This window comes from Battus philenor, unplaced genomic scaffold, assembly GCF_028537555.1.
Source record: "Battus philenor isolate CCGP_79_NKW_IND1 unplaced genomic scaffold, ilBatPhil1.0.hap1 SCAF_20, whole genome shotgun sequence".
NCBI classification, from domain to species: Eukaryota; Metazoa; Arthropoda; class Insecta; order Lepidoptera; family Papilionidae; genus Battus; species Battus philenor.
The window spans coordinates 7,118,367-7,135,888 of record NW_027181683.1 but is presented as its reverse complement, the minus strand read 5'-3'; the positions used below and the strand labels follow the sequence as shown (position 1 = coordinate 7,135,888).

At 31.5% G+C, this 17,522-nt stretch overlaps 2 protein-coding genes across 2 annotated transcripts; one reads left to right on the top strand and one right to left on the bottom strand.

Moving 5' to 3' along the window:
- Window positions 1-1,606: 1,606 nt before the first annotated feature.
- LOC137922883 (androgen-dependent TFPI-regulating protein-like) lies at window positions 1,607-8,040 on the bottom strand. Its single transcript, XM_068765976.1, has 5 exons — window positions 7,977-8,040; window positions 5,717-5,888; window positions 4,028-4,174; window positions 3,134-3,354; window positions 1,607-2,059 (listed from the first exon to the last, which is right to left on the bottom strand). Exons 2-5 carry the CDS (start codon window positions 5,882-5,884, stop codon window positions 1,873-1,875), a joined length of 723 nt encoding a protein of 240 aa, XP_068622077.1. The 5' UTR covers window positions 5,885-5,888; window positions 7,977-8,040; the 3' UTR covers window positions 1,607-1,872.
- An 850-nt stretch (window positions 8,041-8,890) lies between these two features.
- On the top strand, window positions 8,891-16,165 carry LOC137922923 (androgen-dependent TFPI-regulating protein-like). Its single transcript, XM_068766033.1, has 6 exons — window positions 8,891-9,059; window positions 10,058-10,136; window positions 12,026-12,197; window positions 13,856-13,996; window positions 14,432-14,652; window positions 15,769-16,165. The coding sequence occupies exons 2-6, from the start codon at window positions 10,132-10,134 to the stop codon at window positions 15,947-15,949; spliced, it is 720 nt and encodes a 239-aa protein (XP_068622134.1). The 5' UTR covers window positions 8,891-9,059; window positions 10,058-10,131; the 3' UTR covers window positions 15,950-16,165.
- Window positions 16,166-17,522: the final 1,357 nt, after the last annotated feature.

Here is a 17,522-nt window from a genome sequence, read left to right as displayed (position 1 = left end):
CTCTCGAAAATGAAGTTAAAAAAAATTCTGGACCTAATTGGAAAACAAAGGATTCGGCCAGATAGCAAGTTTTTTAAAGACTAAAACATTAAAAAGAATTTTTGTACACATATTTATGGTTAATTTGCTTTTACAAAATTTATGTTCAATAATACTTAGCAGTAGTACAAGAGCTGGCGAAATATCGTTTAGATTCGCAGAAATCTTTCTCTGCTCCAAGGCAGACTTCTGTGATGGTAGCAGTCCGTCAGAGATAAGAATCAGAGCTGGCTCATTCTAAAGAGCGCTGGTACAATGCACTCCTGCGAAAACTATAAATTTAATCTAAAGAATACATTTATAATTTTAAGGGTCCACATGTTCTATAAAGAAATAAATTTCTCAATGATCGTTACGCAAGCCACGAAGTAAAAAGAATTTGCAAACAACATAAAAAACAATTTCTAATATAAAAAAATTTTCTAACATCATGTTGGTAAACCAAATTCCGAATTAATTGTTTTGTTGTCGTGTCACATCTTTATAATTAGGTAAACGATTTCGGGCTTAATTTTCGTTTATTTACAAAAAAAACGGTTTGAAGCGGTTTGCATCCAGCGTCTTCTGACAATTTTAATAAGGACGTCTGTCCACCTTGTGGGTGGAGACCCTCTGCTTGCAAGTTCGTGGTCACCATCCCTGAAACTTAAGGCTCCAGCGGCCTTAAGCACTGTGCATTATGTGGCCGGCCCATTGCCACTTCTTCTTGTCAATACTTTGGTTAATTTCGGTTAGTTTCGCTCGTTTGCGGATATCCTCATTCCTGATTCAATATTTTAAAGAAATCCCTAAGCGTAGTTGACTCCATACCTTGTTGAGCAACTGTGAGCCTGCCAATGTGGCCCCAAGTTATTAATTGACCATTATTTATTGACCACGTTTCACTACCGTTATTCTTCGCTGGTAACACGCATCAAGTAAGGTCCCGGATTTGATTCAAGGTAGCACATTTTATGCACATTTTATGCACATTTTATGAATTGTATAGCTTGAAAAAATTGCTCTTCATAAACGGTAAATCCTCGTCATTGCAAAACGAGTACCCGAAATATAGGTATATTTGACGTTTTTCTCCTCGAAAGCTTTTTGTCACAGTTTGGAGAACATTACAAAGCCATTAATCATAATGACAATAAGTTAATTTTAAATTTTTATGTAATATTCATTAGTTCATACTATACATTTAAGATCACTTAGAGTGATCCCTTACGTAATTCATGATAAAAATAAACGAAGAGTCCAATTTCCTAGAAACTAGAATAACATTGAATTTAAAGGGTTCCCAACGTATTTTTATCTGTGAAGATCTAAACAAAACTCATACAGGTTATTTTTTGTGATCATTTTCACAACAGTCCTTATATTGTATTAAAGCGTTCAAAGCGACTTAATTTATAGTTATACAACTGAAGGATATTTCAGTGATATTATTATCACTGAAGAAACACTGTAATACAATTTTATCGAAATTTTTATTTGTTTATTTATGGACTTATTAAATGATAACTTAGAGACATTATATAAAATATACTAGAACAAAAACAACAATAAAATGAATAGTTGAGATGGTTACAAACGTGTCCTGATTTTAGAAGCTGCCTTTTTTTGTTTTTACCTTTTATAATATCACTAAAGGAGTAATGAGAGCGGCTTATTCTCAATCAGTATTATCTTTAAAAATATTTTACACTCTATTAGGATTTTATAATACACGCAGGAGGTATGTTTAAAGCTTATACAACTGTAACTAATTAAAACAAGGAAATTAATTTAATTTATTATAAATATTAAATAAGAAATAATTTATACATGAAGTTATAGTAGTCTTTCTTTTTATGTATTTTTTTTACGTACTACATCTTGACCATGTACAATGGAGTTTAACGTCCATTGCATATAGTAGAAAGATATAAAAGCAATCATTAAGATAAAGCAAATAATAGGGAAATAAATAGTGCCATATGTTTTTGTCAGGAAAGGATAAATCCAAATACCGCGTTCAATGTATGTGTACATTATTCTGAAACAAAAAAAAAGTAAACATTATATTGTATTCAATATACCACTTCGATTGCCGAGTGGTTCTCGCAGTCATATCAAACCGCATACTCGGATAATTAATACTATACACGTGTACAACTGCTGTCTATAAAAGTGATCGTACAACTAGATGCGTTTGATCGAGAAAAAAATTTTTGTAAGTTCACACACTTCTGTTTCGCGAACTCCGACGAAGCTGTAAAAGCCCTCTGGGCTAACAGCTGAAACATCAACAGAAAAAATACTAATGTACTTATAATAATAGGTAATCAATCAATGATAAGAAAAATTTTCAATAACATATATTCTTAATTTTTTTCCGCGATTTCGAGGCGGCAACGTGCAAGAGGCGCCTCTTTTAAGGTAGCGAAACATGAGGACTCCCGGAGGTTCTATTACCTGGCTAGAAGAAGCAGTGGTGGAAGAAACTTCAGCAATGGTTCTATTTACTATAATCGTGGGTTGGCATCTCTTGTAAGATCCGACCTTGTTTCCAACGAGACCGGTTGGTTATCGAATAGTGATGATGACGGTGTGCAGTGAGGGGCAGATTGGTAAGGAACACATAAGTGACAGGTACTAGTGTATTGGCTATGGTAGCAAAGAAAATAATTTAGGCATCAACAAATAGAAACGCTTCGTTTGAAATAAAGCAAATATAGGAAAAACATAACTATTCGAATAATATTTAAAAATATATTATGTGATATATATTTTTTAGAAAACAAATGGTAACAGGGTAATGGGCAGTATCATTTTGATCATCAATACTAAAGACATTATAGAAGTTTCCAAAAATTTTTTTACTATTCTTTCCAATGTTTAACTGTTTCATTGAAACAAAATTAACGATGTGACTTCCCTTGAATTGAATGACAAGAGTTACATTTTGTACAAATCGAATGATGTGCTCTTTGAATATTTTGTATGTGTTTTTCGGTGTGTTTATTAAATCGATTGATAAACGCGCATCTCATTTTCATTTATAATAAAAAAAATATTTTTCCCAAAAATAAAATCTTTTATAACTAAAATACTGACTATATATACTTACACAAAGAAATAAACTAGGAGGTGAAATACTGCATGAAACAAATATCTCTTATGCGACTTTGGTTCAATCCTCGGGCGGAATATAACTTCCCAAACGACGACTGGAACTATCGCCGTGTGAATAACATGGTTTGATTCCGAAGTTAATACTTTGTCGATGGCTTTGGGCAAAACTAATTCTCTGTCATAAAGGTACACGGACCAGAATACCGTGAACACTTTCTGAAAAAAAAAAAAACTATCATATTAATTTTTATTTAAAAATATTGTTTAAACGTCGAAATATACGAAAAGTAGAAAAAAAATCATCTGTGTCACACATTTGAAATAAAGAAAACTATTGTATCTTCTATAATACAAGTTTACACATCTATCACAAAACTAATAATCCGCGACGCCTGACTGATGGCACGCATTGAAAGAAATCGACGCCTTTAGAACAACCGTTTTGCTTGACATCCCACTCGTCTTAAAAAAAACACCGTCCAAACGAACGACGCACTTCGAGGAACGCCTCAACAAAATGCGGTACGGTACACGACTATGGAAAACCTTTATGATATTATTCCCGCGGGTACTTAAACAGTAATTTATTTTGATCAATACAATTTGCGTGGTCATAAGTCACGGGCGCGCAGTGGTTTGTTCGGAATCGTTAAGGACCGTCTAGTTTCTGAGATGGTATCAATCTATTATTTCGATTCTACCACTAACAACCAGTATTCGTTAATTACTAATGCGCCAATTAGAAACCAATGGGCAGCCGTTAAGTCCAGTCCAAATAAAATCCATACAAACATTCCGTGTGGGATAACCATGCGCTTTACATGTACATGCTTCACATACAATGCTGTTTAATTTCTGTTTATTATATCGAATTTTAAAATATACTTACAAAAGTGGAAGGCCAAATTATTGACGCGAAAAATGTATCCCTGAGGCCCTTTAAATGTTTAGGTAACTTATAATCTTTTTTACGCGAATGCTGTATCGTTAGTATTTCACATGTAAGACCAATTATCGAATAGGTAATTTGCAGAATCTGTAACACAAAGAATTTCTTTTATTAACTTATTTAGATTGTTCACCAATGTTAAAAATCACACAACGACTCGTGGTTTTATAGTTACTAGGCTAATAGTAATACTAGGTAGCCCTTCACGCGCGCTGCGCAGCACGTCTGCAACTGTTCACTTGCCAAAAACCTACATACCTTGCAAAGTCGATTAATACATAAGAAAATAACCAAATGACATACAAAACCGTGCGAGAAATGTGCTCATCTACCCTTTTTCCTCTTATATATGATTGTTATAATTGTTAAACGCCATCTTTATTTATAATTTTTTTCACTTGATTTTAGATTTCTAGATTAGTTAGGATATATGAATGTAATAAAATTAAAGGCATTTGAAAAATCTTTTTAAACAATATTACATATTTTCTGTAGCAAGACAATAAATCTTAATACAAAGAAGTGAGGCAACAACCTTATAAAGAAGTAATTAATGTAAATTTGTCAATTTTTTTGTAGGGAGTAATCTCTGAAAGTATTATTTTTATTAAGCTATTGAAGATTGAACTAGACTTTGATTTTTTGAAGAAGTTTTGACTTAAAGAAGTATTTATTTCATATGTATCAAATCTATGTAAATTATATATATCTAAATTGCACTTAATGTTTGTGAATTTCATTACTCAAAGAATAATCAAAATAAAATGTCCAGTAATCACAGAAACATATAAATTCCAAAACTTTTCTTAATTTTTTGTATTTATATAAACAAATAAATATATTATGACAAAACAAAAAAATATCTTAGATACTCGTATATATAAATATTGTTATGGTAAATAAAAACTTTACAAGAATTAAGTAATTAGTAATCATATAGCAAAAACTAAAAAATTACTTTTGTTTGAAGTACAGATACTAACGATGTAAGAAACAGAAATATTTTGTTTTTGTATTAATTACTAAGTATAACAGATAATTAAAATATTCTTGATGTAACATATTGTAATAGTCAAAGCAGTAGGTAAAATAAAATATTTGATAATTATGTACGATATGAATACTATAAAATACTTAGCTTAATTTTGCCATATTATCTTCTGTACTTATTATAGATCAATAATAAAATAGTGTGTAATATTATTATTATATTCAGTCGCCTATTATCAATACATAACAAATGTGTTTGCATAATACATTTAACCATCATCCTTATTTTTTATTCGTAATTTAAATTGTACAAAGGATAACGTTATCATGATAAGGTTATCATGTGATCGCTAAAGCATTAGCTTATGATAATATTAGCATTTAGCTATCATTTAGCTAAAAGGCAAAGAAAATATCAAAATAATACGACCGTGACATGTCCCTCAGTGTAATTTTTTCGTTTATAAATAATATTGCTAAAATTACGTTTGCGTCTGCATCTGCGTCTGCGTCTTACTAAGTAAAAGGACTATTTTGACTAAATTTCAAGTCTCTGAGATTCATTTTTCCAAAGATGTGTGTAGAATATGGAGATATATATATTTCGTGATATAAAAGGATAAAAATAATTACACTTACAAATGTCCAACTCGTAAAGTATCGATATTGTAAATTGGTAAATTGCAGCAAATCTGGATGTTTTAAATGTTCCTTTGTAATTCCTTTTACCATAAAATATATATTGGTCAAGTGCATTACTATAGTGACCGCATAACCAAATATTCGATAGTATGCGTAGTCCCGCATCGCGCTGAAATGATAAGAAATTACAAATTGTTAATAAACTATTACCGATTAATCATTACCCTAAGTTTAATATTTCAATGACAATAGACAAATGTAGTTGCTGCTAGCCCGGGAAGCTTCCACAGCTTCATTGTAATTAAGTTCGCGGAATGAAAGAGCCCGCGAACTTTTCAAAATTTACTGGTTTCCTATTCCAGTTGTATGCGAGCGGCCGTCCCGTAAAACGAAACGGTCTGCCAGAAGAGTTGTGTTTGATCTTCTTGTAGCTTCGCATGTGTGTTTATGTGTTATGTGTCTTGGGCCTCGCTTGTAGTATCTAAAGTGGCTGGTGGTAAGCGGTGGATGTGCTGCTTTTAAGAGAGGAGGAGTGATTTGCCATCGCTATGCGGGATTTAAGGTATGTCGAGGGTGATTAAATTTATGTATTTGAGCAAGCCTGAAAGAATTCCTAGACCATTGGGAGTTTGTGGTCGCTGTAGGGTCGACTTTACGTTGATACCACCTCGCACCGGTGGCGAACCGAGTGAAGCGGTTTCGAAAAATTTGGAGCGGACGGAGTGTGAACGTCGGAGCATCGGCGAAGACTACACTTGAGTAAGGGAATACGGGCTTTACATAATTTGTCTAGAGAAGAACTTTGTGGCGGAGGGATAGTATGCTGAAGGAGCATATGAGGGGGCAAAGCCTACTGAAGATGTTTACTAGAAGAGACTTCACTCCTGATAATATAGTAAGTTGAAGAGTTTGCTTATTACGAAAGCATTCTACAAATGTGTGTATATATAGAGACGAACAACTATACCCGCTTGCGAAATTGAAATGACAAACTATCTGCGTGTATAAAAGTACTTTGTAAATTTTTTTTTTATTGAAATATATTTAGTATCTCTTTGAAACCACCTCCATTACTTCTAAGCGAAAGAATAACTTAAGGCAAATATCCATTCTCCGGCTATTAGCATATGTGTGTCATGCAAATATCACATTTAAATTTTGTAAGAGAAATGCTATTGTTTACCAGATATATGAATAATGATTTCACCAACAATCGTGCGGAAGAGAAGTACCGTACATAGGCGTGTAGAATAGAAGGAGTACATTGCACTCGGCCGACCGTAAGTAAGGCTCCGCCCGTGTACCGCAAACGTCACGTATACTAACAGCCGGTATGTAATAGTAAAATCTGCATCATAATTTATATGACATAGTGTAAACTGTAGTTTTGTGTAGATTTATTTCATGTAATACCACCGAAAGTCAAGGTTATGCCTTTATAGGTTAGACATTAAAACCTCAGACATCCGACAAATAAAAAAAACATGGTCATATTTAATAAAATACGTATCATTAAAAATAAAAAAAAGAATATAGAAAACAAGTAGTGTAAACTATGTACTATGTGCATTTTTGTTTACTTAATAAAAGTTTTATTTATTTAACAAAAAGTCTTCTATAGGATATTTTTAGAAGTTGATAACACAGCCTTTAGTTCTCGATGTATTTAGATCCTGTTTATATGTAGAATATAAATATATTTCAATATTCTAAGCAATTTATCATAGTCATTTATTATAAATAAATTACTGTACATTGTAATGATATTGTTGCTAAAACAGACTCATTAAAACAATTACATTAATAGCTACAAGGTTTATTAATTGTAGTCATCTGGTGGTATACTGTGGAGGCCTTACTTGCCTATATACGTAAAAATTTTGCAATTTCATTCATTATATCTATAATCACGGTTAGTAGGATAGAACGACGTGCTTTCTATCGATGAACCAGAATAAGAATAAACTAAGGCGGTAGTAAACACAAATTATTTAAATATAGTAATAAAAGAAATATAAAAGAAAAAAAATGACGTGATCGAAGTACACACACGTTATAAATGTTTGGAATATGTATTCTTTATGTTTTTATAGTCCGACAATAGATTAAAAAAATATATATTTAATACATCTAGAGATCTTTTAAAGTAATTAAAACAGATGTTTTTTTTTTAAATAATAAAAATTATTCGTAAAACTATAGAATTATGTCGTATGGTTTTAATTTAAATTGAATGAATTGGCAGAAATGTATTTACCTTTTCTATATATAGGATTGTGCGACTATAAACACCTGACACAACCACTCCAATCCAATAACGGTACAACACTAAGTCCAACATCTTAACCAACGTGTGGCTTAAAAAACGTGATATGAACAGCAACTATTGCTAAACTAAATTCTATTAAAAAGGCATAAGGATAATTTTCCCAGGTCCAAAGCTAGGTGTTGAATTGTTCATACAATTTTTATTCAATGATTTGGATTTGAATGTTGTCAACAGAAGCACGCTAATTTAAAACATAAGGAAATGTAATTTATATATATTACATATTTCTCATATTGATATAAGTGATTATAGAATAATTGTAAATATTTATAGTTTTTTTTTTCAAAGTCAAAAATTAAAAAGACTTCATGATTTACATATTTAATTTATGTATTATATGGATTCCTCCTTAATCCGCCATTTGTGTTGGTAATAAAAGTTTTAATAGGCGTCTCCTGTATTTTTCTGACTAACCTGAACCATCCGACGGGCGACTTAAAGAAATTGCTTTCTACAATAAATTCGCCCTTTCTACTTACTCCTTTTTGCTTTTTTTTGTCCTGTTAATGTACAATAAAGAGGAAATAAATATCAGCAATAACTAGATATATTATTATAAATACGTAACCTTGGTAATCATATGGCAATTATTAATATATTCTACACTGTTAACCGACAAATCATGAATCTTAATCTAAGAAAAATAAATTAATAAATCCGGAAAAAGAATGAAAAATTTCCATTTACCCTGTAGTTTTTTTTTTTTTTTTGTTTTAAACATAAAGTTTTTTTCGCGTCTTACATTCTTAATACTTGGCATTAAGCGTTCGTTGAAATAATAATACGTTCGTTTAAATAGTCACACAGGTTCTGATATACGCTCATTGTACGAAATACTTTTACAGATGAAGTTTTTAAAACACTTTTGAATTACCAACAAAATACGCGATTATAAATAGAGACGTGAGATGATTTTGAAATATTATACCAAGTTTTGCAAGACTCATTTATAAACAAATAGCAGTGAGTGTTATTTATAATATTACAAGAATTGGGCATGGAGTAATCGCTGTAAGTAACTTTATAATTGAATAGAGAATCGACAGCATTTTTTCAATTATGTAGTATATTTCATTTACTTAATTTTATCATATTTTTTTGATTAAATTATACTAATTAACACGCATGTATTCTTTTCTTTTTAAACATTTCATAAATCCGTAATTCATGTACTTCGTACGTAAAAACAACGTTTCTCGAAATGATGTATTATCTGCCTATATTATGTAGTTAACCATTGCTCAGAATACCAACTTAAAATATTAACTAAATACAGTATGTACGTAATTCTTTTCAAGTTAATTTAAACACTTAAATTATGTACAAGAACGTCACAAACCCCATTAAAATAAGTATCGGCGTAATAAAATAATATAATAGTTTCCGCAGTCCATACCAATAACAAAACAAAGTCAATAAATACACTATGCACCGAGTAAAACTCTTAAAAAGTTAAAGTTAACTTAAGTGCTAATATACTTATTGTTTTATAATGTTAGATGTCTATGACTACTTGTTCTTTTCAGCCGATAGACGCGCACTGAGGGGTACAGGTGATCATGAATTAGCAACCGAGAATTTATCTCTAGTCAACCTGTTTGTAATAATGTACTTAAAACTATACTTAAAAGTGTTTAAATTAGGAATAGGGTTATTCGCAGAAATACAAAGACCGACGTAACTCGAAGAATTTCTCGTCTGAAATACTAGTAGGCGGGCATGTCGCTCTTTTAATCGACGGCCTTTAGGCCAAAATCCTGCAGTAAAGCCTCCAGGGGCGACTACGGACCAGTAGGCGCGGATACGCCTATCACTATACCGACCGACAACATAGTCTGAGTCGCGAAAAGCCGCTGAATACGGACTAGATCGGTCATCGTGGAGATCTTTAGAGAAAGCTTATGTATTGCAATGAACGTCAATTGGTTGACTTTATAATGATGTTAAAATAGTTATACAATAAGAAAGTCAGATGTTAATTTTTATTATAATACAAGTTTTTATTTCAGGTTTGTGTGATAATACAATTCTGCGTATCTGGGCGAAGATTTAAAATTCATAATTCTTGCTGGAATAGCCTAAAATGAAGTAAGAAAATTGTTTATGTCAATAACAAGTTGTCTTTCTGTTACAATAATATGTACGACTTTTGAAGTTTAAAACTCATTAATTTTTATATAAAATACTGCGAACACGATTTGTAATGACCAGATTACAATACTTTGCATTTACTTCCTACAATTAGCAGCGTTGAAGGAGGTAAAACAATACTATTTATTCAGCTTCTAGGCTACTTGTAAACGTCTTCAGAATACCAAAAATAGAAATAAAAACTTGTATTTAAATATACATATTCACTGTTTTAAGTAGATATTAACGTTTGTTTCAAGACGACCGTCACAAATGCAGTTCTACTTTTTGTCCAAAATCCTAGCGCAGAACAATAGTACAGCATGATTATTGTATTCAAAATAATAATCGACGTAAAAAAAAACTTATTCACGCGGTATCTTAGTGGTTGTTTAAACGAAATAATTAAAATTCATTAACAATAATAAGTAAATGCAGATTTACCATTACGTAAGCGTTGCTTTAATTAATTAGATATTTTTGAGTCATTTAAACTCTTGTTAATTTAGCATGATATTTTCGTTGCTAAAAATAAATTTGATAAAGTTTTATAATAAATAAATGACCCCGACGGCCATCGGTTCTTGAGTGTCAACCATAAACCGGTAGACGCGTAGATAAATTCTCCACTAGGCAGACCGACGACATAGTCAAGGCCGTCGGAAGTATCTGGATGCGGGCAGGGCAAGGTCGGTCATTGAGGCGATCTTTCGGGGAGGCCAATGCCTTTCAGTGAGCGTCTACCGATGATGATAATAAACAAATGAACCTATATAGCTAGCCTGGGATGCAGGACTGGCTCGAATCGGATCTTTTACTTGACTCGACTAACCCACTTTAGAGTCAAACAATTGTGTGAGCCTCTGTCTTGGTTAAGTAAGAAAGGGACCGGGTCCGGGTCCGGGTCCTTTTCTTACTTAGGATGGACTTCCGCAAAATAACGCCTGACTCCATTAAATATATGTCTTGGTTGTTAAGTAGAGGCTGCAAGGAGTCGTTTTCGCGGTGGGTCCCTCCCTACCCTACACGATGGAACAGGATTACACCGTGTAGGCGAAGTCGGAGATAATCGTCCGCTTCGAACTGATTTTAATACGAGTATATCGTTTTTATCATCCAACAGCTTGTGAGTCGAATAATTAAAAGCTAATCGTTTTTTTTGTCAGACGGTTCTATCTCAAGGGTCGATTTCAGGTCACGGTAAAGCAATAACCTTAAAAACAAATAACAGGAAACAAACAACTTTGACGTATTCAAATCCCTTAAACATTTAGACATTGGTACCATAGCATATTTAGAGTGGTAACACAGCTATTTCGTAAACATTTTTTGTGAATTTAAACCTAATAACAGTTATAAAGAAACATAATAATTAAACAATACCATTATCTACCAAATAAGAGTACGAAAAAGAAAGGAAGCAATACAATTTTAAAGAAGAAACAGAGCGGTACCGAAATTAGAGGAAATATAAAGAAAGTTTACATATACTAAAAGGCGCATAAATTTTCTTAATTCGAAGTTAACTCATGTTAAACAATTTTCGTAAATTTATTTATGGATCAACATATTTAAGAATATAAGTTCTTATTAGTGCGCCTGTAGAAGCTTAATTGAGAGTACAATATCTTTCGTTTAGATTTGCCGATACTATTGACTTAAACCTAATTAAAATTTTTAAAAATTACTTTCAATTATTCTGCTTTGTACGTAATGTGATGTAAATTTCGTCTTAAGTTGGCAATTGTTTTTGATTTGTATTTAGTTTGAGGACAATTATTTAAAACAAACGGAAGTATTTGAAGCAAATTTTAGTACCAAAATTGTTAAGTTTTTCTCTTTTTTAGAGTAACTATTAGCCATGCTCCACACCGCTTGTTCGGCTATGCTCTTACATTGGCTCTACACGGAGGCAACAGCGTAGCAATGTACATAGCGCTACAAGGAGATGTAATGAAAGATCCGGACGTACAGAAGCTTTACTCGTTACGATGGGTTTACTTAACTATTTGGAACGTGGTAAGATATTTTACAGGCAATTTGATTTTATACAAAATAATGTACCCTAAAAATCGGTGCACCTGAGATTTTGAACAACCCTTTGTAGTGTAGCCTTTGAGACCTCTGAACGTAAAATGGGGTTGTTTACCTCTGCCTACCCCTGGATATTTAAAAAATAGATGTCCACCGCCCGCTTCGTGCACTCAATAAACGCCACTTCATCCCCCAACCGGTTGAAATTTAGTAAAACTAACACTTAACTAACTTTGTTCGGCTAAAAAATTGTAAAAAATGTCTCTAAGTCTTATACTTCTATAAGTATAGTGGTGAGTATATTATATATACATCCTTTTCCAACCCTATTTATCACTATATAACCGCACACTCTACTTTTTCCTATTAACTAGTCCATTCAATATTTACCTGGAACAAATCGCCCTTTGTACCTCATCTTTTGCCTATTAATTTTATATTCTGTGTAATATTGCAATAAAATGTATAATACATTATTAAAGTTATAAAATCTATTTGGCTTAATAACGACACAGGTTGCTTTTAAATCGAAACAATATGTGGTTTGTATATTTTTAAAAGCGAATAAATGTAGCAAATAATGCAAATCACACGTGAATATTTTACAAAAAAAAAAATTTTTAATCTGTGTTTTTTCTGTTCGAGAAGTAATAATTCAGTAGTTTTTCTGTCTGAATATGAACGTCAAATATTATTATAAATTATTATTATATTGCATAATTAAATCGTGGTTATTATAAAAGAAAATTATAATATGTTTTATATATACTTTAAAAATCTAATTGCGATATCTTAAATGATACACTACTGATTATCATTTATACTTTGTCTGGCTATAAATATTTTTACAAAAAAAATTCTCCGCTGCTGTATGGATTATTTTGGGACTCCAAATTATCATTGCGTTTAGAGCAAGCCTTACTCTCTAAAACTAATCATAAATCATAATCGATGGATTAAGATGAGGACTAGGACAACAGGATAAGAAAAGGTTTGGATCGAGTTTATGACCCGGCGCCGGGTTTTGACAAACGGACCATTCTTGGTTATTGGACGTGGTGTTGTTTAGAGGCACAACTACCTTCTGCTTTATGTACCGCTTAAGTAGTTATTTTTATTTTATCCCATACCCTATTCTTCTTTAAACTATTAGTTAAGTAATAACCAGCGATATGGTTCGAGGTGCTATCTTCATCTCGCGACATAAATCTTATGCTTTTGTAAAGAATACTTTCCCTTACTACTTTTATCACCTTTTTTGAATGAACACTATGGGTACGGCCAGATCTTTTTCTGTCACCAACAGTTTCATTGTACTTATCATTAGGTCAGTACACAAACATTTGACTAATACCAAACGTAAGGACGATCTTTGAAATTGCTTTGGGGACCATATCTACTATATGTAACGCAATCACAGCTATTCGGTTCTCTTTAGCATCCCACTACGCTTTAAGATGACAAAATATTTTAAGATATATTGACGCGAAAATAAAAAAAACGCAATTAACAATTATATAAAAATAACAGATTTCAAATTCAAAAGTATGTACTATGGCCAGACTAAGTATATATCTGCACTTAATATGAATAAATACACATATATTAACAAAAATCTATTTCAAAAATTTTGTTTATTTCAGATGTATCAGTTACTTTACGCATTTCTTGGGATTTTGTGTGACCTGCCGACATTTTTAGAGATTAAAGAACATAAGTACCTGAAACATCTTAAAGTGTACAGGGAACTTTTATTTGTTAGTATTATACTGCCGCTTGGTTTGGTGAGTATCTTCATTCTTAATATTTATGAGTAGTAATATATAGAGCTAATGTTTGGTAGAGGTCTAAGTCTTGCATTGGGCGTCTATCGGCTGAAAAGAAGAAGGTATAACCAGTCTAATCTGCGTCTGTGCAAACAATAATAAGACCCACACAAATATTCAATTTAATGAATTGAATAACGAAAATTCTCGAGCTGCGGTAGATTTGGGAGAGTCTCTGAGTAGTAGAATCTCCTACGATACAACATTAGTTACTGTAATAAGGTGCTATAAGAAATATCGAGAAGCTTTTAATCTTAAAGGGACAGTCGCACGAACAAACAGCAATGATTCTTGTGAAAAAAGACTATTAAATTAAGTCCACTAACAGCTAAGATTACCCTAAAGACGACTAAATCAAAACAAAGAGACAAACTCGATTTTTTTTTGTTTCAGGGCATATTTTCGTTTTTCTGGCCATTGTATATTTATGACAGAGAGATGATATTCCCATCATTCATAGACAGGGCCTTCAGCCAAGTGTCAAACCACATAATGCATACTGCTATTGCACCCATTGTACTCTGGGATTTAATTTTTTTACCCAAATATACGCCTAGATCTCACAAATGGAATTTGATTCATACGTTTGGATTCTATTTTAGTTATCTGTTTGTGTAAGTATGAATATACGTATTACTGTAAAAATATATAAATATAGGTTATGATTACGACACAAAACGAGCCCAGTTCCGGTTGGTTGTGGAAACCAGCCTGCCGAGACAAGACAAGATTATGATTATAAATTTTGACTGTGACTTGTATTAGTTTCATACAGATTTAATTCTTTTTTATCGAACAGAATTTGTCTGTTTTTTACTGTCAAAATATATAATAAAACATAAAGCACTACTCTTGAAGCCGCAAACTCTTGTTTAGAGCACAGAAACTCTGTTTTATAATATACTGCATTTCCATTACTAAATAATCCTATAACAGTGTGATGGATTTTATTTTGTTAAAATAACCATAAAAAGTACCTACGAATTGTAATTAAAACATAATAAAATATATATATATATATATGTATATGTAACAGGCAAACAACATTTATCCATGACTTAAAAACTGTTACATTGTTACTTAACATTTTTAGTGTAAATTAATAAACAATACCATGTAGTTGTAAAATGCATAATTAGTTAGACGTTAAAGACCACCAATTAACCCCAAGTGCATTACAAATGCATTACAAAAACTTTTCCGTTTCACCGATAATATGTACGTATATTTATATTTATATTTGAAATACCCGTCCAATGTGAGTCTAATTATTCAAAATATTATTCTTGAGCAATAAACAATATTTAAAAGAACAACAAAAAGAATTTTCACATAGTACCTGCAAAGGTAAATTCGAAAATGTTAAAAAATTTCCATTAAAGTTATAAAAATTAATGAATTTGAAAAAATACAATGAAAATCACAAACAAAAACTATGACGTAAAGAGGTAATAAAAAAGCCTATTTGTTTATACCACAACTTAAGCCTTAATATTAAGAAGGGGACCGGAAACTAATGTCGCTTTCTTAAGTTAAATTCACACGACTACATTTTTAATAAGTTTTTATTTCTAATCAACAATATATTCATCTTCGTTATCAACAACGTTTTGGCATCTATTATATAAATCCGTTTTTCTGTAAAATATGTCGACAGAAACAAAATTACTCTTCGGTTCTCCTAATATTTTGTAACGTATTCTTAATCGATAACAATTTTTTAATTTCAGATTGTTCTCGACGTTTGCTGCGCGAGGTATCTGGCCATACCCTATCTTAAAAACTATTTATGGAACCATGTATTTTCCAATGGTTTTCGTGATCATCGCTTTATATATATATGGTCTGTATTGGGGTCAATGGCATATCAATGCTTTATTGTGGCGTAGTAACTCAAAAGTTAAAGAGTGAAAATAATGAATTATAATCAAATGATAATGTGAAGATTTAAGTCCGAACAAAAAGCATACATTCGTTAACACGAAATATTTTTAAATATTCATATATTTTTCATGTAAATCTTGTGCATAATGCACATACAATGCATTATTTAAACATAACATAGAATGATAGTTTTAGCGAAAATAATGGTCAAGCAGATTTTGCAATTAATTTAAACAGTTTTAATTTACGATAGGTTAGTAAAGAAAATGAATAAAAGGTTTTTAATTAAATTTTGTTAATGAAAATTTTACTCTCAATTTGACAATATCATTATACGAACATGATTACTTCTCCAATATCCTAATACGAATAATCATTTAATATACAAAAGCAGATAATGCTATAATTTAAATGTAATTTTAACAATGCCAATGACTTAATATCCTAGAAATCGTTTCTTCTTTAAGATACTTTGGAATTTTATTTAAATATTGTTGGTTAATTTAGTTTTTAGATCCTAGGATATTCTAATTTTCTCTTTGTGTTTTCTATTGCTATTTGTGCGTAGAATATCACCATCAGCAATATTTCAACCATAGGACGTCCAAAGCTGGACATAGATCTCTACCGTAGACTTTTAACACCCGTTGCAATTGGTCCGCATCCAGCGTCTTCTAATAACATTAACAAGGACGTCTGTCCATTTAGTTTTGCGTCGTCATATGCTGCACTAATCGGTATTATTAGAAGTTTCCGTTTAATTAAATAAGCTGGGATAGAACCCGGAAACTTAAAACGGGTCACAATCTTTATAATACAATATTTAGTTGCAAGCTTAGTCTACATTTTACTGTTTGATTTTATTACATTAATTGTTGCAATATGTATTAGCCGCATCGATATTAAAACCAAAAGGAGCGAGAAATAAAACACGATCCCTTTGCAAGTGATTCGAGAATAATAATAAAAACAATAACATTTATTTTCTATTGGTTCTCAAACTCCATTTTATCTACTTTTAGGTACAATGTTTTGTATTGAGTTCACAAATCAACAAAGCTAGCGTAGGTACAGGTTGATCGAAAAAGACATCAGTTTTAAACAAAACTGAATCACAAAAGAAAATTTTGGTAGCTTTTATTATCTTTCGACCAACGCGCACTTACTAAATATGTATTTATATATTCTGATTTCTTTACATAGATATAGGTTCTTATATTTCCATTTTTAATATGTTTAGTTAATGTGTAAAAATACGTAATATTCAGTTAACAAATCAATATTTTTGTAATATAAAATAATTATCTCATAGAAAAACAAGAGGTACAAAATTTTACTATTCCATAATGATCGAAACACCCGTAAATCTGGTATCATTTAAGTATAAAATAGAAGCTCTTTTAGAATAACTGATATAAAAGTAACAAAGGAAACAAATGACCTACGTACAAATCACACAGAAACACACAAATTTATTACCCAATATTCTCGCAAATACCATTCTTGCCTTTATACCAAATTGTTCAAATTACACGCTATCCTTTAGTGTCCAATTCTATAATATTGTTTTAGTGAAAATTTAGCAAAACATAGTATAAAA